General features: G+C 42.8%; 1 protein-coding gene across 1 annotated transcript in view; it reads right to left on the reverse strand.

Moving 5' to 3' along the window:
- CACNB2 (calcium voltage-gated channel auxiliary subunit beta 2) overlaps positions 1-27516 on the reverse strand; it is a 765511-nt gene that overhangs the window by 38443 nt on the left and 699552 nt on the right. Inside the window, exons 7-9 of the mRNA XM_030199481.1 lie at positions 22922-23002; positions 16663-16721; positions 3725-3834 (exon numbers count right to left, since the gene is read on the reverse strand). Of these exons, the coding sequence (XP_030055341.1) occupies positions 3725-3834; positions 16663-16721; positions 22922-23002 (250 nt within the window). The remainder of the gene's footprint in view (positions 1-3724; positions 3835-16662; positions 16722-22921; positions 23003-27516) is intronic.

Below are 27516 nucleotides of genomic sequence, written 5' to 3' on the forward strand. Positions count from 1 at the left end.
TTTTTTCAGAAATATCGATTACCTTCTGTTTGGGTCCCTCCGGGCCCATTGGATCCAGTTTTGGCCACTTTCCAACAGTGGGTACTGAATGAGTTGAGGAACATTGGTCAAAGGGTACCATAACTTGAGCAGAACACATAAAGACGCCCTGGATCAATTATAGTGGGATCACATGCTTGTGGTTAGCAGGGAGGATAAGGGAGGGGGTGTTGTAGTACAAGAGTATCGTCAGGAGGCTTTAAGGCAATTAGCCGATACAGCATGTTATGTGCAGCTGGATTGAGATCGTACAGCCCAATATCAGCAGAATGTTTATGAAGTTCTATCTGAAGCCAACAAGAGAGGAGTGATATCTGCCGGGGAATTTAAATATCTGTACAATCAGTTTCCGGTAGTTCCTGTAATTTATTTTGCTCCCAAAATTCATAAAAGTCTCCATCATCCTTCCAGCCGCCATATAGTTTCTAGTAAATGGTCTTTATTCAAACCCCTTTCCCAATTTCATTTGCGTCCATGTTTAAAGAGCACAAAATTTTACGTTTGAGAGTCAAGTCTTTTAATGGAATTGTTAGAGTGTATTTCTGAACAAATGGGATCCAAGGTTATTCTTGTAACAGTTACTGCTTTATACATCAATATACTGCTGCAGGCGGCTGTACAGATGCTCAGACAGCCATTAAATATGTTACAGTTGTCTGAGGGGTGGGTATTACTGTTGATTCAGATGGCGAAATTGATTATTTTTTAGGTTTGGAGATCAGTATTTTTTACAAACAAAGGGGGTCGCAATGGGAGCCACAGTTGCCCCCATGGTGGCGTGCCCTTATATGTCACAGTATGAAGAAAACTTTGTTTATACTTCTTTTTTTTTCCAAACGTAGCAGGATGGCTACAATATATTGACAATATGTTATTGGTCTGGAAGGGGATGAGGTTCAGTTAAGTCAGTTCATAACTGACATGTTCAGGATCCCAATATCCATGTTGATTATCATATAGGGAGATGTACAGTCAATTTTTTGGATGTCAATATTCAATGGCATCAGGGTAAGTTTGTAACCAAATCCTACCGAAAAGAAACAGATCGTAATGCAATCTTGTACTACCGCAGCTATCATCCGCTTCGTTTGAAAAATAGTATACCGGAAGGACAGTTCTTCCGGATCCAGAGATTATGTACCTCTCGAGATACTTATGAGGAACAAGCACAAGGGATGTCTGTTTGGTTCAGACAGCGGGGGTATCCACCCAAAGTTATTCGTAAGGCAGCGAAGTAAGCTTACAATGCTCAGTGGGAGTGGCTAACTACTTCCACTAGAACGCAAGGCACCCCTAGGTTGACATATGTGTTATGAACACTCTTGAGAGTATTGCGGTGGAGAGAATAGTCACAAGATTGTGGCCAATTTTATCTGTGCAAGCTCAGTTTCAATAACAACCCCGGTTCACATATATATGTGGGAAGAATTTGGGTGAAATACTATTCCATTATAGGGTTTCAATGGATATACAGAGTAGTGACATAGTGGGGGGGGGGGGGGGGGGGGGTCATGGAGTGAGTGGAGCACGTGTTTATTGTAGGTATGCATTGCAGGTCTCCCAAATTGAGATACCTCACTCAGAAGGACAGGTTTTTACTTTGCGTCTGCGCACTGATTGCAATACTGTGCAGTGTGTCTATGGTATCTGCTGCCCATGCGGGTTGTGGTACATAGGGCAAACTAAACGCAAAGTTAAGAATAGAATAGCACAACATCTGAATAATCTGTGTTTACAGAAACAGGAAGCACCTTTGGTATCGCACTGGGTGAATAAAGGGCATGCAGTTCAGGATTTGAAATTCATTGTTTTGTTTCAATGTAATAGTACCAGTGGGGGGAAAATCCCTTTGCTACTTTTACGTAAAGAACAACAATGATATTCACATGGAATACTGTTGCTCCTCATGGTCTGAATAGAGAGGTTGAATGGTTGAGTGTGTGAAGGGGCGGGGTTTTAAGTATTTAAACCGCTGAGAATTCAGGCACTCTATAAGCATGCACTGGCATTTTTTGGTGCTGGGGCATTGCTGCAGGATGTGCCATAAGTTCCTGTCTACCCGATATCCATGAATGAGACTGAACCATGAATTGTAAGTTATGTGAAGATACTGTATAATTTTAAGTGGGAAGAGGTAAAACAGTTATATAAGAATTATGATGGTTAATATGTTCTAGGAGTCCGACCCCTGATGATGCTACGGAAGCGAAAACAGACTGTGTAGGGTGCAGGAAAACTTCAAGATACAGAGGGGTTTTGATTTGTGAAGATTTACTGATTGGTTCCACACATTTCAACTTAATGCCTGCTTTGTTGAGGAGAAGCACATTGCGACCCAGCTGTTAATTTTGTGATTTGGAATGATACATTTCAGTAAAAGCTCCATTGGATAGGTATATATGAACCACTAGTGATGAAAGGAGTGAAACAACTTTTGTGGAATAAATGTAAGGGAGCCTTCAAGAAAGGACTCTAAAGCTGGAGTACGAGATGATTAGCATGGTTTCAGATGAGGATATGCTGTTATAGTTGAACTGTATGAGGGAGGTATTTCTATTGTGCTAGGTAGGAAACACTGAAATGTTTGGATATTTGTGAATTTTTATAACTGATTTACCTATTGAACTTGATTTTAGAAGTTTGATATATAATAACGTGTATTTTAGTGATAGTTGTTGAATGATTTATATGTGTGATACTATTTACAACATAAGTGTTTTGTTACACAATGTTGTGATTTGTGTATGCATATTCACTAGGGATTTCCTGAAAACCTGACTGGCTGGTGGTCTCCCCCCCCCCCCTATTCAGCATTGTCCTTCTGTTTCTCTCTCCTCCCAATTGTCCTCTCTCTCTTTCCTCCCATTCTTCACCATCCAGCTCCACCCCATCTCTCTCTCTTCCCCTCACCCCACCAACTAGCATTGCCCCATCTCTCTCTCTCTCTCGCTCTGTTTCCCCCTATCAATCACTACCATTGTCCTCTTTCTCTTCCTCCAGTTCCAACATCCAGCTTCACACTATCTCTCTCTCTCTCTCACTGTTATAGAATACCAATGAGTTAGTGCGTCTCAACCCAGTCCTCAGGGCACATCCAGCCAGTCAGGTTTTTAGAATATCTATGAATTATGCATGAGATAGATATGCATGCACTGTCTTCTAGGTTGATAAGAATTGTGCTGAGTGCACAGCTCACACAATTGTGCTTATAAACATACTCACATAATTGACGATAACATTTAGGCACCCTGTGTTAGAATGAAGAGGTAAATGGCTATTGGAAAATACTTTGACAAAATAAGCCCTAGATGTTAGTAACTTTAGTGTTACCAATCATATGAAGTGTTATTGATTCATTTGAGCTGTACCTTTTGAAACTAGATTATTGTATTTAATAATTTAATAAACCATTTAAAGAGTAATCAGTATTGGAAAGACTTGAAAACGTCCCCCTGATGTCAATGTGGGCATTTCTATTCCTGCCCTTACCTTACCAATCTCCAGTAGGAATTTGATTCATATTTCCATGTTTTGTCATTTACATTTAAAAGAGCTGCTCTTGAAGAAGAGGGATTCCAGGAATTCATGTTTCTGGAAAAATTATGTCAGAGAGGAGAGGATTCCAGAAGTGGAGTAAGGTCTTGGAGGAGCAACCATTTCAATGATTCTCTTGATGTGTACTTACCTAAGCTTGACCTTGTATTAGAGCGTTCTATTATTGCATGCTTACTGGGATTGTTTAATACTGAGCGTTTGGCAAGCGAGATATCTGCTGTGACCCGTGTAATTGATATTCTGTAAGAAAAAAAAAAACACAATAAAGACAAGATTTATATGGTAGTGTTAGGAACGAAAAAGTTAACGAACAATCAGATAACTTAGTTTGTATCTAAGGGCCTTTTTTTATCAAGCTGCACTAGCGGTTCCTGCATGGCAATGCCAACAGAGCATATTCAAAGTGCCACTCAATAGTATTGAGTCCTACCTTCCATCCAGCTTCTGTCCATCTTCTCTCTCCCTTCCATCCAGTTTCTGACCACCTTCTCTCCTCCTCCATCCAGCCTCTGTCCCCTCTCTCCTTCCAATCAGCTTCTACCCTCTTTCTCTTCCATATTCCATCCAGCCTAAAACCTGTTTCCACCCACAATCCAGCGTCTGCCCCCTCTATAGCCCCCCACACACACATACCTTGCCACTGCTGGTTCTCTAGACTAGCAGCTGCGGCAAAGCAAGCTTATAAGTGCCTCCCCCCATCTTAATAGGTAGCTAAGCTTCTTGTTATGGGTTGCAGGGTGTTTTGTTATGCTGTGGCTCTAGCTCTCAGCAGCAGCAGTCCAACACAGCGGTTTCCAAACTTTGTGCCATGGTTAGACTGCTACTGAGAGCTAGAGCCACAGCATAACAAACCACCCTGCAACCTGGAACAAGAAGGTTAGTTCCCTATTAAGGAGAAGCTTGTTTTGTTGTTGCTGCTGCATATAGGGAAGCAGCAGCAATGGCTTGGGTGGCTATGGGAGGGAGGTGAAGAAAATACACAGTGGCAACCCTGCGAGTTCGCTGCGGCCCCCTGGGGTAGCACACAGTTTGTAAACCGCTAGCTTAAGTAAAGTATTGTGAAAAAGGAAGGAAAATTCTTGTTGATTATATTTTTGTAAAATTTGAATATAAGGAAATTTGTAGCAAATACTAGCATAGAGCAAATCTGTACACTTGGAGAATCAGAATGGGGATGGAGTGGTCTCTCGTCCCAGTCCTAATGCAGGGAAAAATTATCTAGGGATGAACCATATTCAAATATGAAGCCCAGACGGGGCCCAGCTTTGAATATCCGGGAATAACTTTGCTCACTGCCTGAATATTGATTCCATTGTTTCTAGAATAATGCCTAAGTGCTGTTACGTGTATAACTGCAAGTTGGGGCCAACTAACGCCACTTAAGGGTCATTACTGCAGTTAAAGCCAATTAGTAGCAACTATTAAATTAAGTGCTATTCTATAACTTGCACATGCAATTTTGTATGCTAGTTACAAAAATTGTGTGCCCAAGTTTATAGAATTACTAGGTAAATGTCTCTATTTTAGTTTTTATGAAGCATGCTTTGTATTTGCTTTTGGTAGTCTGCAGGAGAGAGAAGTGGGTTTATAATTTAAATTGGAGAAGGAAGAGAAGCTGACAAGGGTCTAGGATGCACTTGTAATATTTTCCTGTCATTGCTACTGCATGGTTTTCTTGGATATACTACAATATAAATGCTATACCACTGTTCACATTACCATATGAAGCTGCCTCAGTGAAATGCTTGGTTTAAATAGTCATTCAGTAATAAGCATGTCTTCAGAAGGGTTTGGTTACAGCCTTAAATGGCAATTATTGACTTGTCTACTTCTGCTTTCACTGAAGGATACAGTCGGTCCCCTGGATGTGATTCAGATTTGTGAATGAACTAAGATAAACAAGCCAGTGAGAATACTCTGCCTGATATTATTAGATCACTTTGACCACTAGAGTAACACTTTATAGCATGTAAACAGCTTTTACAGTTTTATCTTAGTTTAAGCATATAAATTCAAGCTGCAGTGCACAATTTGGCTCTGGTCTAACTACCGTTAAGGGGAGAAGTAATCAACATGAGCTACCATTGAGATGGGTTATTGTACCACCAACTCATGCTATTTAAAAGCACAGGTCCCATTTAATGCAATGAGACCTAGTTTCTAATAAGCCGGGATAACAGTAAAATAATATGTCTTAATGGTAGCCCACATTGATAACTTTTCCCCTAAGAAACCTGCCTGGTTCAGGTCACCTATAGCAGTGTTTCCCAACCTCTTCAAGCCAAGTACCCCTTAAGGTGAATAAATTTCAACCAAGTACCCCTGAGCTTTGATCAGCAGAGATTTTGAAATTGGCATGTCTAAAACCAGCTCTGGCAGATATACATTCCAAAAACAGACATTCTAATCACATAATAGAAAATAAAATTACTTTTTCTACCTTTGTTGTCTAGTCATTTTATTTTTCTAATCATGTTGGTCCCAGTATCTGGTTTCTGCATTCCTCTATCTTCTTTTAACTTTCTTGCCAGGGTCTTCAGTACATTAAACGTTTCGTCTCCATGTCCATCATTCATCTCCCCCTCTGTCTCTCTCATACCCCTCAGCATGCATTATCTCCCCTCTCTATGTTTGTGTCTCTCTCTCACCCCTTAGCCATACAGCATCTCCCCTCACTGTACATCTTTCTTTCACCCCTCAGCCATGCAGCATTTCCTCTCTGTGTATATATCTTTCTCATCACTCAGCCATGCAGCATCTTCCCTCTGGGTGTGTGTCTCTCTGACTCCTCAGCTATGCAGCATCTCTGTGTGTGTGTGTGTCTCCCTCTCACTCCCCCTCCCCATCCATGCAGCACCTCCTTTCTATGTGCACCCCCCCCCCCCAGCCATCCAGGATCTCCTGTCTCTATCTCTATTCTCCCTCTGTATGTGACTCTCTCTCCCCTCTGTAGGTTTCCTTCCTCTATGCCTCTCCCCTCAATGATGCAGCATCTCCTCTCTGCCCCCCCCCCTCAATGATGCAGCATCTCTTACTGCCTCCCCCCTCAACAATGTATCTCCTCTTTGTCTCCCCCCATGATGCAGCATCTGCAGTCTCCATCTTCCCTCTGTCCAACATCACCCCTATGTTACCCCCTCCCCCGCCATGCAGCATCTCCTCTCTTCCTCCTCCCACCCCACACTAGCTATCCAGGATCTTATCTCCATCTTTGTCTCTCTCTCTTCCCCCAATCCAACAATTCCTCTCTTTAGTCACCATCCTGCAATGCCTTATTACTCTCTCCCTCCACCATCCAGCATTGTCACTGTCTCTCTCCCCTCCCAATTGTCCTCTCTCTCTCTTTCCTCCCATCCCTCACCATCCAGCACCACTCCATCTCTTTCTCTTCCCCTCTCCACACCATCATACCCTATCTCTTTCTCTCCGTTTTCCCCAATCAATCTCCACCATTACCCATCTCTCTCTCTCTATCTCTCTCTTCCTCTAGTACCAACATCCAGCCTTGCCCCATCCCTCTCTCTTTCCATCCCCACTGATCAAGCCCTCCCTCCCTCATGGCACCTCTGCCTACCCATTTGCTCACACACTTGCCAACTACCTCTCTGACTCCATGGCTGCAAATAAATGGAAACCAAGCATGTGGCCAAGGCCCTGTGCACAACCCTGGTAGATCATATTGGTCCTCCCCTTCTAAAACAGGAAGTTACATGATAAATTTCTTGTTTTGAAGGAGCAGGACTGGTACAAGCCACCAGTAGCATGCACAGAGACATGGCCCCGCATTTGGTTTCCATTTCTTTGTAGCCATGCAGTCAGAGAGTTAATAGTCAAGTGGGTGAGCAAACCGGTGGGCAGCAGGAAGGGATAGGCAGCAGCTGGGTGTCACATGCTGCATAACCCCTACTAAGAAGTGCTTGTACAGTGTGCTTTGAACCACTGACCTATACCAGACATTCTTCCACAGATGTGAGCATAGGCGGTCGGTGGCCCAACTGTTTGGGGAGGCTAAAGGGGGCGGGTTAGGGGTGGGGCTTAAATCCATAATTGTCTGATAACACAGAAAAAAAAAAGTCATAATACCTTTTATTAAATTTAGATATTAGATATGTATCATATGTCAAAGAATAAAGTTGTTGCTCAAAGCATATACTAACCACAATCGCCCAACTGCAAAACACTACGCACAACTTTGTGCAAAAACACACTCAGAACCTTACTGTACCATAAATATTACACTGGGCAGAACCTAATACACCAATATACCACCCATACGGAAAATGCAGACCATCAACAATATGAAACAAGGGATCATAATATCACAATTCTCATGTAGAGCCACAAAACACCCTAATTCATGTTTAATGTGGGATAAAATGCCATAAATAAGTAAATAAATTTAAACTTTTAATGTTGAGCACCTAATTCTCAAAGTGGACATATTCCAAACACTGCCCTCCCCTCCATCCACCCATGTCCAGCAACCCTCCTCTCCCCCCTGCCCTCCCCTCCATCCACCTATGTCCAGCAACCTTCCTCTCCCTTCCCCTCCATCCACCCATGTCCAGCAACCCTCCTCTCCCCTCCCCTCCATCCACTCTTGTCCAGCCAGCAGCTCTCCTCTCCCTTCCCTCCATCCACCCATGTCGAGCCAATAACTCTTCTCTCCCCTGCCCTCCCCTCCATCCTCCCATATCCAGCAACCCTCCTCTCCCCCCTGCCCTCCCCTCCATCCAGCAATGTTAACTTCCAGCACCCCCCCCCAATTCCCGATCCCCCGCTCGTCCATCCCGTCTGCCCTCAGCTCCCCCCTAGCCCTCGTTTGCTTCCTGCCGCTGCCCTACCTTTAAATATTGCATTTTTCTTCCAGTCGCGGCGCCATTATTAAAAGCAGAAGCAGGCTCGGCTCCAGTCTTCCCTCGCAATGCTCCGCCTTCGCGCAAACAGGAAATACGTCCGAAGAGGGCGGAGCCATGCGAGGGAAGGCTGGAGCCGAGCCTGCTTCTGTTTTAATAATGGCGCCGCGACTGGAAGAAAAATGCAATATTTAAAGGTAGGGCAGCGGCAGGAAGCAAACGAGGGCTAGGGGGGAGCTGAGGGCAGACGGGATGGACGACCTGAGGAGCAGTGAAGCCTGCAGCTCGTCGCAGGGTGGGGGCAGAAGGCGAAGAATGTCACAGTTGGGCTGGGGAGGCTTAGCCTCCCCAAGCCTCTTATACGGGGTGCCTATGGATGTGAGCTTTAATTAGCCTGGTCATTACATTTGTTTAAAAAAGAGAATTGCTGCTAAAACAACCCAGACAGCTGGGTGCATTGAAAAAACCAAGCTGTTACAACCAACATCTCAGTATTTCTACCAGAGTTCAAAAACTATTACATTTGTCTCATGTATGCACTAATGTACTAAACTTGACAAGAAGCCATGATTTTTTACAATTCAAATTTATAAAAAGCAAAAATCCAACAGAGTACTGAATTTCTCATATATAGTTGCTAAAAATAATTGTAGTATTTAAAGCTGCATGACAAATAAATGTTACTTTAGAAATTTGTTTTCTATTTTTTTCTATTTCATATTGCTAAAAATAAAGCTTTGGAAGGAAAACAGCTACATGACATGCAACCTGCACTACCACCTCTTTGGAAAAGCGAATGTTGCCAATCAGTAGGTCTGATTTCAATTATTTTATACATTGAAATGTTTGACGTACAAAAGGCTATAAAACCGATAGTACATTGGGTAATAAAAGTAGGTTTTATGATCAGCTAACCCATCAATGTTCCTGCTGTCACTACAGTATCTGTGATTCTGTTACCAGTAATATAAGAACCAACAGAGGTCTCAAGCTAGCCCCAGCCTGAGGTCCTAAGTCAAAGGACCTCTGCATCTCAATCTATCCTTTACCCTAACATGAACAACAGTAGAAATAGAAACCAAAATGCAAGATATCATTGTCTGAGCATTGCTTTGGTCCAATTCTCTCTTTTCTGCTTTTCTCTGTTGATTCTTAACACATTCTTTCAGGGTCTCCTGTCCTTTGACATTTCTTCTCGAAGTCTACTATCCATTTTCCATCTCAACCCCCCCCCCCCCAACGTGGTCCAACATCTCTTCCCCCCCACACCGTGGTCCAGCAATTCTCCCTCCCTCCCTCTGATGGTCCAGTGTCTATCCTTCTCCCCACTGGTTCAGGGGCCCATTTACTAAGGTGCACTGAAAAATGGCCTGCGCTGGTGTAGGAACATGTTTTGGATGTGCGCAGGTCCATTTTTCAGTGCCTGAAAAAAAGGCCCTTTTTTGTAACCAAAAATGGATGTGCGGCAAAATTAAAACCAGCGCGTGTCCATTTTCAGCTTGAGACCTTACCGCCACCCATTGACTTGGTGATAAGGTCTCACATGCTAACTGGGCAGTAAGCATCAGTGCACGTAAACTGCCGCTTTCCGCTGGGTAAGCGCCACATGGTAGAAAATAGAAAATATTTTCTACCGCGTGTTTTGTACGCACGTCAAAAATGGAATTACCACTCGGGGCACATGATAGCCAGGTGGTAGTTCCAATTTGACACGTGTTGAATGTGCATAGGTTCCTATGCGCCTTAGTAAAAGGGCCACTTAGGCTCTCTTTCTCTTCCCTCTGCTCCCCTGTAAGGTCTGGCATTTCTCCCTCTTCCCCCACCCCCACCCCTTTTTGGTCTGAGTCTCCCTCTCTTTCTTAACTCTGCTTCCATTCAGGCCTAGCATCTCCTCCTCCTCCTCTCTTCCCCCCATTTTCAAATGGACTCCCCAGATCCTAGACTTGAATATGATTGAAAATACATAGGGAGATCTTAAACATGTAGTGCTTGCAAAAACGCTTAAGAATATTTCTGAGCTAGAAGAGTTCTACAAGGAAGAGTGGGAAAAAAGAACTCCAAAACCAAGAACAGAAAGACTTAGCTGGTTAAAGGAAACATTTAGAAATGTATATCTAGCAAATGAGGTGTTAAAAAAGAACTGATTGAAAGGGTGTCGACACTTTTGCAACTGCCATATTCACTATATTCTTATATTGACTTGGTAGAAATAGCTAATAAATCGTAATTATGTATGAAAATAGTATAAAGATGTTGTGTTTAACATTGTACCATGTAGAGGTTGTCAGCTTCTATTCACTTAAGGATTCATTGAAACATACAGTTTGCTCAGAGATACCTAAATCTTTGCATACCACTATGCCAAATGGTATGTTTCAATGAATCTTTGACAGTAGCTGACACAACCGTTACATGGTAGAATATGAATAAGTTGATAAGTGCACAGTTACCCCTGAATTCTATAAAATAGGACATGCAAATTAAGGTTGAGCACCCAAATTTTTGCATGCTATTATAGAATAGGGTCAGTTGTGTCCACAAGTTAATTCAATAATTGGCTGTTAATTGGACTTAACACACCAATTATTGGCTATAATTGGTACCAATTTGCAGTTGTGAGTTCAACTTCTCTTAGCCACTATTCTCTAAACTTCACGTGTTAATTCTAGAGGGTGCATCAGCATAGGGGGAACTGACATAGGAGGGGTATGGATATATCAGGGGTATGCCCAGGATTAGTGCGTGCAGTTTGTAGAATACATGCATTTATGTGCACATCTGCCACATTTAGGTGCTCACATTTACACCAGCCTTTGAGCTGCCCATCTCATCTTCCGCCAGGGTCGCTTTACTCATACTACCCCTCTCCTCAAGACCCTTCACTGGCTCCCTATCCGTTTTCGCATCCTGTTCAAACTTCTTCCACTAACCTATAAATGTACTCACTCTGCTGCTCTCCAGTATCTCTCCACACTCGTCCTTCCCTACACCCCTTCCCGTGCACTCCGCTCCATGGATAAATCCTTCTTATCTGTTCCCTTCTCCACTACTGCCAACTCCAGACTTCGCGCCTTCTGTCTCGCTGCACCCTACGCCTGGAATAAACTTCCTGAGCCCCTACGTCTTGCCCCATCCTTGGCCACCTTTAAATCTAGACTGAAAGCCCACCTCTTTAACATTGCTTTTGACTCGTAACCACTTGTAACCACTCGCCTCCACCTACCCTCCTCTCTTCCTTCCCGTTCACATTAATTGATTTGATTTGCTTACTTTATTTATTTTGTCTATTAGATTGTAAGCTCTTTGAGCAGGGACTGTCTTTCTTCTATGTTTGTGCAGCGCTGCGTATGCCTTGTAGTGCTATAGAAATGTTAAATAGTAGTAGTAGTAGTAGTGAGCTGGGTTATGTGGGGGCGTGCGAAAATGCAGACTTAGTCGCTATTCTATAATGGCAAAGTGTTCAGTTTCAGGGAACCCTTTAAAGAATAAACCGCTTAGTGTGATAAAAGAGCACATATACCCTCTTCCCATTTGAAATCTTATGCATGCCTGTTTGGGATGTGGGTGGGAATAGATGTGGAAAAGATGTATGAGGCATGTGTGTCTTTATGTGTGACTGTGGGTGTGTGCGTCTTTGTGCCAGATAAACAGAGATGGATGGAGCCTCCCCAATAGGTACTTTAAATTCGGTAAAATGTGCTTATAAAAAGAAGAAATATAATCCAAGTATTAATATTTAGAAAAATAAATTAAGTGCTCATAGAGATTGAAAGACTGCTACAATTGCATGGATTACAAGCACAAAGCTCAATGGTAAATACTCATAGCACTCAAATCTAATCTAATCTAATCTAATCTAATCTAATCTAATCTAACAGAGCTTGGTTACTCGCAGAATCCTTAAAAAGTTTTGATGCGATTTACAAAAGAAAAAAAAGCCCAAACAATAATGGGGACAGACAATATAATTATAATAACAAGTTTATTTAGATTTTGCTTACACCTTTTTCAGTAGTAGCTCAAGGTGACTTACATTCAAGTACTCTGGATATTTCTCTGTCCCAGGAGGGCTCAAAATCTAAGTTTGTACCTGAGGCAATGGAGGGTTAAGTGACTTGCCCAAGATCACAAGGAGCAGCAGTGGATTTGAACCGGCCACCACTGGATTGCAAGACCCGTGCTCTAACCACAAGGCCACTCCTTCACTCAAATTACTAATTACTCATTTAAATCAAACAAGCACATCTTCAATCGTTTTCAAAAAAACTGAATGGTTTGGAGCCATCCTTATAAAAACTAGCAAGAATGTTCCAAGTAGAGAATGACACAGTGATGGGGATCTGCAGTAACCGTGGGGATGGGGCCAGATCCCACGGGGACGGGGTGTGGATGGGGACAAAGCCCGTGGGGACGAAGACAAACTTTGTCCCCATGTCAATTTCTTCTTTGAAGCCTGTTAATGAACTGGACTGTTATTTACGTTTGAATGATGCAGATGACAATATTTTTATTTTTTGGGAAAACAAGCAAACATTCTGGCCACAGCTAAAAACATTTGCATGGGGGATCCTGTACATCTTGCTACCAGCACATCTTCTAAGAAGACATCTTCTATTGCAGGAGGGACTATGGAAGACAGGAGAGCTAGACTGAATCCTGAGATTGTTGATGCCATCTTATTCATCCACGGATTAAAAAACCATAACAGTGCTTCAAAGGGCATATATCTCCCCTCTAGGGCATACAGAACGGGTTGTATTTTGTACCCCTGGACATTTTAATAGGGTGGATTAGGATTCCTTGGGGTAGTAGAAGTCAGCTATTGTTGGGGTTGGAAGTGTAGAGGGTGATGGTGGTAGGAGGGTTTATTATAGTTGCTCATTGTTATTATTGCTTTCTATTTGTAATTTATACACAACAGTTTTACAGCATATTGTTCCTTTTTATGCTTTTTAGATTTAAATATAAAATCATAAGTGTTCGAGGCTTCTGCAGATGAGAACAGAGCTCAAGGGTTCGGGGCGGGAATGGTGATAGAACCTGCAGGGACGGGGCCTGCGAGGACAGAATGGGGATGGAGATGGGACTTGTTGGGAACGGTGTGGGGACAGATGAACCTGCGATGGAAATTTACTGTAGCTGCATTTAATTTTCAAAAGGACAATTATAATAAAATGAGAAAAATGGTTAAAAAGAAGCTAAAAGGATTGGCTGCTAAGGTTAGGACACTAAGAGGCATATTTTCAAAGCACTTAGCCTCCCAAAGTTCCATAGAAACCTATGGAACTTAGCCTCCCAAAGTGCTTTGAAAATATGCCTCTAAGGGCCCTGTTTACTAAGGCGTGTTAGTATTTTTAATGCGCCTACAATTAGCACGTGTGTTATCCATGTAGGCTCCTATAGGGATATTGTAGGTGCCTACACGGTCAACGCACAAACATGTTTAACACGCGTTAAAGTCGCTAATGCGCTTATAACGCGGATTAGTAAACAGGGCCCTAAATCAGGCATGGATGTTATTCAAAAATACCATCTTGGATGCCCAGACCAGATGCATTCCACATATTTGCAAAGGTGGAAAGAAGAGAAAACGATAGCCAGAATGGTTAAAAGGTGAAGTAAAAGCAGCTATTACAGCCAAAAGACTGTCCTTCAAAGAATGGGAAAAAGGACCCAAATTAAGACACTAAGAAGCAACATAAGCCCTGGCAAGTCAGATGCAAAGCATTAATAAAGAAGGATAAAAGAGAATATCAAGAGAAACTTGCCGCAGAGGCTAAAACTCATAGTAACAACTTTTTCAGGTACATCAGAAGCAGAAAGTCAGTGAGGGAATCTGTGGGACCGTTAGCTCACAAAGGAGAAAAAGGGGAACTCAGGGAGAACAAGGTCATAGCGGAGAAACAATGAATTCCTTGCTTCAGTCTTTACGGAAGAAGATGTAAGAGATCTGCCTGTACCAGAAACTGAAAGAAATTTCGGTGAACCTGGAAGATGTACTGAGCCAAACTGACAAATTAAAGAGTAATAAATCACCTGGACTGGATGGCATACATCCAAGCGTACTCAAAGAACTCAAGCATTAAATTGCTGATCTGCTGTTGTAATATGTAACCTGTCATTAAAATCATCTGTAGTATCTGAAGATTGGAGGGTGGCCATTGTGACGCAAATTTTTAAAAAGGGTTCCAGGGGTGATCCGTGAAATAGACTGGTAAGCCTGACATCAGTGCTGAGCAAAATAGTGGAAACTATTATAAAGAAGAAAATTACAAAACACATAAACATGGTTTAATGGGACAAAGTCACCATGGGTTCAGCCGAGGGAAGTCTTGCCTCACCAATTTGCTTCATTTCTTTGAAGGTGAGAATCAACTTGTGGATAAAGGTGAACCCGTTGATGTAGTGTATCTAGATTTTCAGAAAGCTTTTGATAAAGCTCCTCTGAGAGACTCCTGAGAAAATTAAAAAGTTGTCATGGGATAGGAGGCAGTGTTCTGGTGTGGATTAGAAATTGGTTGCTGGACAAAAAACAGAGGGTAGAGTTAAATGGTCATTTCTCTCAATGGCAGAACATGAACAGCGGAGTGCCGCAGGGATCAGTACTGGGACCGGTGCTACTTAACGTATTTATAAATGATATGGAAATCAGAACGAGTGAGGTGATTAAATTTGCAGATAACACAAAACCATTCAATGTGATTAAAAAATGTGTGGACTGTGAAATATTGCTGGAAGACCTTAGAAAATTGGAAGTCTGAGCATCCAAATGGCAGATAAAATTTAATGTGGGCAAATGCAAGGTGACACACATTGGAAAGATGTTGTGTGTTGAGACAAGTATCTATTTGAGTTCTGCGTGTTGATATTGGGTTAAACTAGTGTTTTATAATTGATTCTGAGTGTCTAGATGCCGTTATAAAATATGCCCTCCCTGTGAGGCATCAGGGCACCTACAAGGAGGTAGCTGTGGAGGGGCATAATCGAACGGGGTGCCCAAGTTTTCCTGAGGACATCCTCGCAGGACGTCCCCATGAAGGGGCGGGGAAACCCACATTATCGAAACAAGATGGGCGGCCATCTTTCATTTCGATAATATGGTCGGGGATGCCCAAATCTCAGCATTTAGGTCGACCTTAGAGATGGTCGTCCCCAATTTTTGGCGATAATGGAAACCGAGGACGCCCATCTCAGAAACGAACAAATCCAAGCCATTTGGTCATGGGAGGAGCCAGTATTCATAGTGCACTGGTCCCCCTCACATGCCAGGACACCAACCGGGTACCCTAGGGGGCACTGCAGTGGACTTCAGAGAAAGCTCCCAAGTGCATAGCTCCCTTACCTTGTGTGCTGAGCCCCCCAAAACACCCCCAAAACCCACTACCATAGCCATTAGGGATGAAGGGGGGCACCTAGATGTGGATACAGTGGTTTTCTGGTGGGTTTTGAATGGCTCACATTTACCACCACAAGTATAACAGGTAGGGGGGGATGGGCCTGGGTCCACCTGCCTGATGTGCACTGTAGTACCCACTAAAACTGCTCAAGGGACCTGCATACTGCTGTCATGGAGCTGGGTATGATATTTGAGGCTGGCATAGAGGCTGGAAAAATATTATTATTTTTTTTAGGGTGGAAGGGGGTTAGTGACCACTGGGGAGTAAGGGGAGGTCATCCCCGATTCCCTCCGGTGGTCATCTGGTCATTTAGAGCACATTTTTGTGGCTTGGTCTCAAAACAAAAAGGACCAAGTAAAGTTGGCTAAGTGTTCGTCAGGGATGCCCTTCTTTTTTCCATTATCGGCAGAGGACGTCCATGTGTTAAGCACGCCCCGGTCCCGCCTTCACTATGCTTCCGACACGTCCCCCCGGAAACTTTGGTCATCCCCGCGACGGAAAGCAGTTGAGGACGCCCAAAATCGGCTTTCGATTATGCTGATTTGGGCGACCCTGGGAGAAGGACGCCCATCTCCCGATTTGTGTTGAAAGATGGGCATCCTTCTCTTTCGAAAATAAGCCTGATAGTGTAACACACACCCAAACAATAATGAACTGTATTTCCTAATCTTGTCATTCATATTTACCATAAATGCTTTCCATTTATTGCCATAAGAGAAATTGTATGCGTATAATAATTGTCCACACCCTCACTAACATTAATGAGGCAACTTTTTGAAAGACCAGACAGAACAACTAACATCAGTAATACTTACCGCCCTTCAAATCTGTGTTTTAAAAAATCAAATAATGCTTTCTGCATCATATCTGTCACCTAAAGAAGAAAAAGAAAATTTACAAATGCATCGGTTTTATTTGTGATATCTAGTACATCAACTACCATGTGACACATTCCATTTGTTTGACCATTTAAATTTGAAGAATTTCAGTATAAAATATCAGTAGATTAGTGATTCCTAAACTGTATATATTGGGACCCCAGGACATATCATCAGTGAATGGCTCTCCTTCCCTCTGGACTTCAAATGACCTATGTCCAGTAGTGGCAGTCAGTATGTGGCCTATGAGTTGGTAAGCATTCACAGGCTACTGCCCCTCCAGAGCAAGTTTTCTGTTAAGATTGGAAACTTATACAGAGTTATACAGAGAAAATCTTATACTTATACAGAGAAAATCTACGGCAAGGATCAAAACACATAAAGCTCATAGACACGCACCAATACACTCTCTGAACCTCTACTCCCGCGCTCTCACCACTCTTAAACCCTACCCACTGACAAAATTGTCAGACCTCCCTGTTCCCTCGATCATGTTTTGCCCCCCTCTCAACTTACCCCTGTTATATTCCACTGTTCGATCCCCTAAGAATATCCTGAACTTACTTTGTCTTATATAATTCTTCACAATGTAACCCATAATTGTACTGCAATCAACTGCACTTCCATCTTTTTACAATGTATTGTAAGCCACACTGAGCCCGCAAATAGGTGGGAAAATGTGGGATACAAATGCAAATAAATAAATAAATAATAAGTACTGGGACCTGTGAGTGGCACTGATTTACAGGCTCTACCTTGACTGCTTTAGATTCGGAGGGGGGGTGGGGGGAGGGAAGTAAGTTGATGAGGACCGAGAAGGATGGAGTAATGTGGGGTAATGTGAATTTCCTGTGGGGATAATGTGAATTTTCATGTGGGGTTGTTTTCCTGTTTCAGTTGTAAAAATGGGGACATAACCTGATAAAAGTTTGAGAAGCACTGCAGTACAGTAATGCTGATTTAAGAAAGAATGCCACAAACTAAGGGCCAGATTTACTACAGTGCACTACCATGTTCAAGAGTGCTAATGCTTTAGTAAATAGGTCCCAATGCGTATGGTGGGACTCGTGGCTACTATTTGCTGTTAAAATGTGGTATGTGGAAAAACTTACTGTACTTTAGTAAAAGAGCCCCTCTGTGATTTTTGGAACTTTATCTTGAAAGCAAAGAGGACGTTTGAAGAGTTTGGGGTACCCAACCAGGGACTTAAAGAAAGAAAGAAAGAAGAATAGGGGCATATACCCAAAGACCCCAGAAGGGAGATCAGTTGAGGAGACCAGGAAAAGGAACGATGGCTGTAGTCCTGAAACACTGATGACCAGTGGGACAAAAGAGACTGTTGAAGAGGTCTCATATGAGCACTTGACCAGGGAAACACATATAGAGTCACCACCATAGACCCTAGCACTTGAACACAGTCCCACACCCAAGGAGCTGGACAAGCCAGCAAGGAACAGACGTGTTCCTGCAGCTTGTGTTTCCTGTGATCCAGAAAAAAACATGGCCCTGAAGGGTACTAAAGAGAACTCCTAAATACGCCAGGATCTGTGTCAGGTGTAACTGACTTGGGAACATTGAGAACACAGCCCAGGGAGTACAACAGTTCCATTACCTGAACAGTGATCATCAGAGTTTCCTGGGACAATGGCTGGATGAGCCAGTCGTCCAGGTGTGGGTGCACATGTATCCCTTCTTGATGCAGAAAAGTGATAATGACCATCATCACCTTGGGAAAGGTTCGTGGAACTGTAGCCAGCCCAAAGGACATCACCCAAAACTTGAAGTGCTGACCCAGCACTGCAAAGCACAGCAAAGTGTCTTTGCAGAGGCCAGAAAGGAATGTGGACATATGCCTCCTTGAGATCCAGGGATGTGACAAACTCCCCTGCCTGTATAGCTGTTATGACCGATTGCAGGGTTTCCATGCAAAAATGGCAAACCTTGAGAGACTTGTTCACTCTCTTGAGATCGAGTACCGGACAAAAAGACCTTCTCTTATTCGGTAACACAAAATAGATGGAGTAATGGCTGCTTCTCTGATTGTGAGATGGAACTAGCTGAATAGCTCCCACTGAGAAGAGCCCTCAAATGGTGGCAGACACTGCCTCCCGCATGTGAAGGGCTTTGCACAGGAAGTCTAAGAAACAAATCTGCAATGGGAGAGGCAAACTCTAGTAACCACCACTGATAAAGTCTAAAACCCATTGATCTGATGTAACCTTGGCCAACTCCTCATAAAAGCCAGAGAGACGACCTCCTATAAGAAGAGGCAAAGTGTGGTCTAGCATTCCATCATTGTGAGGTGCAGGAGGCAGATGCCAGATGGGCAGACTGCTGAGCAGCTCTCTTGTCCCCTCGAAGGAGTGGCACGCTGGAAACTTGGACTCCGAAAAGCAAGTAGACTGGCCAGGTCTGTAGCGCTTAGCCTAAAATGAGGCCGAGCCTGAGAAGAATGAAAAGCTGAATGTGGCTTATCCTCAGGCAAACACTGGACTTTGGACTTTCCAAGGCCCTTTATCAACTTCTCCAGGGCTTCTCCGAACAGAAGCTTCCCCCGAAAAGGAAGCTTAGTGAGATGCCTCTTCGAAGCATTGTCGGCCAACCAATGCAGAAGCCACATCAAGCATCAAGCGGTAGTCAAAATAGTGGTCTGCTTGGCAGACACCCTGATCAAATCATATAAGGCATCCACCAAATAAGCCAATCCTGCTTCTAGGGCAGACAAATCCATAGAATGAAGATTATCAGAATCTCCAAATGCATCCACTGCCCGCTGAACCCAGGCCAAACGTGTGCAAGCATCACAGGAAACTGCAGATAGAGGCCTGCAAAGGACAGCCCAGGTACCTCAAAAGGACAGCTTCAGAGCTGAATCTAATTTCCTATCCTGGGCACCTTAAGGGCAATGCCACCTTCCACCAGTAGAGTCATCTTCTTGGTGACTGCCATCACCAGGAAATCTATCTTCGGCAGCATTAACTGTTCAAACTCCTCAAAGGAGATGGGAATAAACCAACCCATAGCCCTGGCCACCTTAAGACCTATATCCGGCATATCCCACTGTGCATAAATGAGCTCCTGCATCACCTCATGCACAGGAAACGTGCATGAAGGCTTCTTGGTACTAACCATCAAAGAACTGACCACCAAAGTCAACGGAGAAGGCACTGAGATATGGAGAACTTCCAGAGCCTTGGCAATGAAGGAAGCTCCTCCCTGTAGAAGACTCATCACCTCAGTATCTTCCATGACATGAAACGGCAACTCACCCTCCTCTAGAACCACAGAGTGGGGTGAGGGCATCAACTGGAGAGAACCCCCCCACACTTTTGAAATGGGGGGGAGAAGGAGGAGAGGCAGAGTTCATGGCAGGAACTGGATCACCTTCCTCCTCTTAGAAGAGGGCAGCTGCTGAGGAAACCTGTGCCCAGAGAAGGAGGAACAGGAGAAGGAAGGAACATCTTCATTAAATATGCTTGGTGCATCAATAGAATTAATTCTGGAGAAAAGGATACCTGTGAAGACTGCTGGGAAGGATCTACTGAAGTGGACCAAAATTCTGAAGCAGAAATGCCAGCTTGCCCCAAAAGCTGTAGGGAGAACAGCCCCAACATTAGCACTGCATCACCACGCGGCTCCAAGATGGCCCCATTGTTAGCACCGATGTGGAGGGAAGATTGCGGGAATCCTCAGCACTGTACTCAGTATTCTCTACATTTAGCCGCACAGTTGTAACTTGTTATATCTTCAATATAATGATGTCCCCTTTGGCCAACTTCTTATCCAGTCAAAGACTTCACTCGTTCATTTATGCAGATGATGTCACAATTTATATCCCCTTCAGACATGACCTTTCTGAAGTCTCCATGAAATAATGCGCTGTCTGAACATCATGGATTCATGGGCTAACTCATTTCAACTAAAACTAAACATCAAAAAACACATTGTCCTTATCCTCTCATCCCCATACAATAATTATAAACCCACAACCCTAAGCACTCCTGTTTATTTTCTTCCTATTTCTGATAGCTTCAAAATCTTGATAGCCATCTTACATTTGAGAGCCAAGTTAACTCCATTATAAAGAAGATGTTGCATTCTATGTAGAAACTTAGGCCCAGATGCAATAAAGACATTGGTAATTCCCGTTCCCTACCGATTCCATAGCGAATCGGTAGGGAACGGGAATGCATCAACGATAGGGAATGCAAATGAGCTACTCGTTGTAGCTCCCTTGCATTCTCTAGTCCTTCAGTACCTGAGTCAGAGAATCGGACGTCCCTTTAGATTAGGCTCCTCTTCCTGGTCTCTTCAGCCAATCAAAGCGGGCTTAGCTGGCTGTTGTCAGCGAAACGCGCTCTGATTGGCTGAAGAGACCAGGAAGAGGAGCCTAATCTAAAGGGACATCCCGATTCTCCGGCAACCAGGAAAACATAAAGTTTTGCTGTGGAGGGGCGGCGAAGACAAAATAGAAGGGGGAAAAACACTAGCGCCAGCAGAGCTAAAAAAAATGCGAAAAAAAAGACGTCTCTCAGAAGCGCAGGGAGAGTACGTCCTTAAAGGACGCCCTCAAATGCGCTCCCTGCTTTTATTTTTTCTTTTTTACCTTTTTTGGAGGCCCTTTTCCTTTCCGATTCCCTCACAGGAGCCCTAACAAGAGGTCAGACATCTCGCTAGGGTTCCTACGGTAAGGGAATCGGAAAAACGTAGTGCATCTCATTATAATGGGCTGCAACGGTACTGCAGCTCATTATAATAGCTTTTCAATCATTTGCATTCGTTTTCTCGGTTGCCTGCTACCGTGGCAGGGAAAATGCCCTTAGTGCATGCCTGGGGTGAACTACTGCGTTTTAAAATGGCTGGAACCAGTTTAAAGCGCAAGTTGTGGGCTCGTTAGGTTTTGTGCATCTGGGCCCTTAAACTTATAAGACCTTACTTCCCGAGGGAAAAATTCCGTAACTTGATACAATCAATGGTTTTGAGCCACGCAGATTACTGCAGTGGATTATATGCGGGATGTAAATACAGCTAAGAGAAACTCCAGACAGCCCAAAACACAGCTGCCAGGCTAATATTCAATAAACACGATTCGATAAGCGCTAAACCTCTCCGATAAAACTGCACTCGCTTCCAATCAAGGAACGCATTACCGTTCAAAATCTACTCTTTGGTCACAAGATTGTCTACGGTGATGCCCCAGAATATGATTGACTTGATAGATTTTCTGACCCAGAAACCGAACCAGAGCGTCACGTACTTATTTGAACCTCCACTATCCAAGCTGCATTGGACTCAGATACAAATCAACATATGCATCCAATTTTTCTTACTTTAAGTACACAAATGTGGAATGCACTACCAAACAGTGTGAAAGCGATTCACGACCATCAAAACTTCAGGCGATCATTAAAGACCTATCTGTCTTGCAAGGCCTACCCTACTGGCCCTACTTAAATGCCTCAACTCTAAAATGCATCAATACCTTACATCACATTAGATATTATATATTCCTTTATTTCCTTGTCCCTTTTTGTACCTGTTTACTCTAACCTTATCTAAACCTTATTTTAAATTGTATTTGTTTAACATCTACCGGACTTGGCGATCACCTTCACGGTACTATGTAAGCCACATTGAGCCTGCTAATGGGTGGGAAAATGTGGGGTACAAATGTACAAATAAATAAATAAATAAATACATGTTTATGTTTATTCAAGAATTGTATGTATTGCACAATTTGGTAACACCAAGTCAGGTGATTTACAATTAAATAAAATAATTGCATAGTTAGAATAAATATGCTTTTATATCACAATAAATATAACAGTTCATATAGTTTAGTAACACACTAACAAACCACATGCCTGCCACTGTTATCCATCTGTCAGTGCTAACCATCTAAAAAACTGTGGAAAAAATGGTATTGTTAATTGATTTAAATTAAATTGCCCTTTATAGGTCTTAAACTTCAGGTACCATACATGATTGCGGAGTATTCTTATGCTGGTCCAATAAGCAATATCATTACCTATAAAGAATCCATTTATTTCTTTACCATACAGTATCATTTTCTACTGTTCCAGTTTTGACATTACGTATCAGTCAGAGCTTAAGGCATCTCCTACTTTTCAATCTTGTTACATGGGCTTAAGGCACCCAGAGTCCAAGCACGTGCTATGCAGTAGACCTTGCTTACCTCATATCCCTTTAAGGAGGGCCCCACTAAAACTACTGGTCGCATTGAAGGCACTACATCATAGGGAGGGATGTGCTCTGTCTGTACAAAGAGAAAATATTGTCAGAACCTAAGCACACAAAGGAATTGTGATCACTTTCCATTTCAGTAACACTGCAGCAGCAGCATTAGGGGGAAAAAAGCAAAGATACCTCACTCGATTTTTTTTTAATCTCTCAGGTTGGAAATGATAAAATATACAAATTTGCTGGTCCAGATTGATTCTTTAATCAGTATTTGTAAAGCAGGGATCTTTGCAAAAATTGTAAACACTATTTAAAAAGAGGACAGGGAAGCAGGAGAGAAGGCAGAGCGAGAAAGCACAGGGACCTCATCAGCCAATTGATCCTCATCCTTTTACCTGTCACTTCCTATTCCCTATCTCCATCCCTCATAGCCTCCTGTGCTTAAAATTTCTAGTGACACCTCTATAAATTGCTGTGGAACTACACATTTTACAGTTTCCTCAGTGATTGGGATGGAATACTACTTCATGACCTTTTACTCTGTTTATTATTAGAAGAATATCAATATACCTGAACAGCGAGCAGGATTTTTTTTCAAATGAAAATGAAGCACTATTTTCTCTTGGATATAGTTTTTGTGAAAGATAAAGGTTCTGTTTTAAATAATTTAATACAAATCACTATGTTAACTTTTCTATTATTTTTGAACACCTTTCCATCTACTGAGTCACTAGCAAGCACAATAAGTGATGTTTTAAAGACTTTCAATTACTTTTGGGGGAATTTTCAATAGAACAAAGAACACAGGTTATCATTTGGGGCAATTTTCTATGTGCAATGTACACAGGTTGTCTACCTTTAAAAATACCTACAAGATAATTACATATTTTGCATCTTCTATTTTTGGGGACAGTCTATCCATGTAAAACAGTGAACCGCTTTCCTTCCTTGATCTCAACATACCCCACTGCCTTGGGAACACATCTTTTATCCCTTATATGGTATCCTGACCCTGTCCAGTGAATCCCAAAACGAACCTCAACACGGCTATTTTGAAGATGACAGAGCCGAGGCAAGAGCAAGTAGATATTGTTCTTGCCTCATTGAAGGCATGGATCTGAAGGGGGGCCAAAGCAAAGGGTCAGGGGGTCCCCAATAGAGACCAAGGACTTTTTTAAAAAGTCAGGTTGGGGAGGGGAAGAGAGAGAGAAGGGTGTCACTAGAAACCAGGGAATTTTCCTTTAATTGCAAGGAGGGAGGAGTAATGGGTTGGGGTGCCCTAGACACCAGGGATATATAAAAAGGTAGTGATGAGGGTGTCAGGTATGTGCTTTCAATGCAGGGGTTGGGTGGCGGAGGTTGCCCTACAACTTAGATTGTGAGCTACTACTGAAAAAAGTGTGAGCAAAATCCAAATAAATAAATAAACAAACTAGTGAATTTTGGTCAAGTTCATTAGGGATGGGGAAGAGGGTCCTGGTACAGAACGTTAACTGAACAGGGAGGTCAGGTTGGGCTACACTTTTCCTGGACCTGGGGAAAAAAATTAATGCAATAACTGAACGTTGGAGACCATTTTTTTTTTGGTGCATTGCTACAGCATAGTTAGTGGCCTTATATTCATTCATTTGAATGCAATGTGTGCCCATGAGGCTCATTTTCAAAGCACTTAGCCTCCCAAGTTCCATAGAAACCTATGGAACTTAGCCTCCAAAGTGCTTTGAAAATATGCCTCTATGTATGCCGTAAGAAGTAAACCCACACTCAATCCCTTTTCTTCATGGTTTGTGCATGTACCCTATCGTATCCACATAGTAGCTAAGCTGATGGTAGCTTTCTGCATTGGCCCTAAAGTACTTAAAAAAGGTGCTATTCTATTATCAAGTTTTACGAGCAATACTAATGAGGTTTAGTAAATAGGCATTTGATTTGATTTATTGTGGCCATGTTTTCATACAACAGGAACGGTCATCTGAAGAGTTTGCACAAAATACTATGGTGGGGTCAGTATAGAATTACACATTCCAATGCAACAACATTTTGACTCCCTAGAGGAAAGCTTAATATTGTTTAGCTATGATTTGTAATTACGTTAGTTCTCACCCTTGCTGCTTGCTAATAAATGCCCTTCCTTCTTGAACGCCTTATTTAAAATCTACTCCTCTTTTGCATGAGGGTGGCCCTCTGGAAATCTTCAAAACTGCATCGCAGCTGCAATACAGCAGCAGCATCAGTTGGAATATCTTCACACAACGAGAGTGCAAAACGTAAGCTCCTCTCCTTTTAAGAAGCTGTTGTTCTATTTTTCAATTTACATCTTTAATGCAAGATTACATAAAATAATGTTACATAGGTTATGGGGGTTTCAGCGCATATTGTAAAGCAGACTGTGGCAGCCTTCCATTTAACTTGTGTCACTATTAGAAGTGTAAGTTTGTAATCCTAAAACTGACCTATAATCCCAGTGAGATTTTTTTTTTTTTTTTTAGTTGCGATGAGAAACTGTAATAATAAAATCCTCATAGGATAAATGGCATCCTCCACTGTAGTACTTGGGACTTTGCCGTTTTCTTTCAGTTCTAGATATATGAGGGGCTGAGCTCAATGTTTCCTCTACATGCATGGAGTCCTTGCAAATTTCTGCAGGCAGGGGTGGTGCATAATACTGAATTTCAATTGCAAAGTACAGGAAGGTCCCTTGGAGACTAGTAGAACCTGCCTACCTCTCCCAATTGAAAATGTATTGATGTACTACCACACAACAGAAATATGGGCAGAGGCTCTCATACAGCTTAGAGAGAGTGCTGACTGAATTAGAATGCCTGAAACGTATGATCAAATAATGCCAGTCATCAATGCAGTTTATGACCACAATCCACTAAACCTTGCATACTGGAAGATCCCTGAATTTGTAAGAAAAGTTTAGAATCATGATCCCAGATCTCAAAATTTCTCCTTCTTTCTATTTGTGCCCAAGAAGCACTGGTAAAATTTGCACACTGTCCATTTTAGAAATGCTTTGCCTTAGGAGGAAGAAAATGTTAAAGGTCACGTTTCAATCTCATGAAAAAGACTTTAAAGAAATAGTCTAAAACGTCATTTCATTACCATAAACTGTAACAGAAACCATCAAAAGCATCACGAAGTTTCAAATATTATGACGATGGATTCAAACAAACAAACAAGAGAACAGGGAACAGTTTTGAACAACAAGAAAAGCACAAGACAAACAAAATGGTGCACAAGAGCTGAATAAAGCAATCTAAAACATAAAGCCCCAAATAATTCAATCTAAAACAGAAAGAACTACCAAGTTATTTAATCTAGCTGAAGTTTGTCTAGGTAACAAAAGCAGTGCCCAAGGCATCATAAGCATGTATTGTGAACCTGCTTACCCACTACAGTGACAAACCTGGATGTTTACAACAAGCTTCTGTAACTCGTGACGGGGGGGGGGGGGGGGGGGTGGGGGGGGTGGGGACATTTGCATTCACATTTTTTGTAATCTGAAATGTGAATAGAGTCTGATACAAATATTTGGTTGACAGAACCAGAAATGGTCCATGGAAGACCTACAAATATCTAGAGCAATCGATGCGCCTATAACATCGCTGGACTTCTAATCCCAATGTATGTTCCTTAAGTGTACATGTGATCTGTGAAAACAAAACCAGCCTCAGTAATATAATGATAGTGCAAAAAGCACTTATCGGCAACGTAGCACAGCAAGAAATGATGGCAGTCACTTGCTTGTGGCCTCAAAAAGGAGCATTGTTTTGTCTCATCAGAAGGCGATTTACTTTCAATCTGCAGACGCTGTTCTCCCCATAAAACTGCGGGCTTGAAATGCTTGATATGGTATGTTTGAGAATCATTTTGGCTGGCCATTTTCATGGCATAGACCTAAAAGTCGGCTTAAATTTCAACTAGTAGAGTTGTCATTGAAGCCCATTCTAGTACCATATCTATCTTGCCATGATCGGGATACAGACTGTAGAAAGTATGCCTGGCACAGTGGCGTAGCCAGACCTCGGCGAGAGGGGGATCCAGAGCCCAAAGTGTGTGTGGGGGGGGACATTTTAGGCCGCCTCCCCCAGCCGCCGCTTCCGATCCCCCCTTGCCGCCGCAAGGTACCTTTGCTGGTGGGGGTCCACAACACCCGCCAGCAAAAGTCTTCTTCAGCGCCGTCTCCGGCACGCCCGCGTTCGCTGCTGATCTGTGTTTTCTTGAGTCCTGACGTCCTGCACGTTCCTTTAAGTAAAACTGACCCCCCCCCCCCAGCAAAACCAAGGGCCATGACTAATCTGTGGGGGCCCGGCCCCCGTGGCCCCACCTAGCTACGCCCCTGTTTCCCAACTACAGGATTTACACGCTTAAGCACGGCTAAGTGGTTTTGATTCTCTTTTCCTTCCATATAGGAATCCTCTGTGCCCTTGACTATATGCATTGCAGGTGTGTGTGTTAGTCTCAGGAACTCTATTTCCTATGATGTCAATAATAATAATATAGCACATTCATTTAAGGAATATAAGCAGGCCTACACAGAAACTAGTCACAGCTATGGTCTTTCAGCTAATCAATTTCCTAGAG

This window comes from Microcaecilia unicolor, chromosome 1 (assembly GCF_901765095.1).
Source record: "Microcaecilia unicolor chromosome 1, aMicUni1.1, whole genome shotgun sequence".
NCBI classification, from domain to species: domain Eukaryota; kingdom Metazoa; phylum Chordata; class Amphibia; order Gymnophiona; family Siphonopidae; genus Microcaecilia; species Microcaecilia unicolor.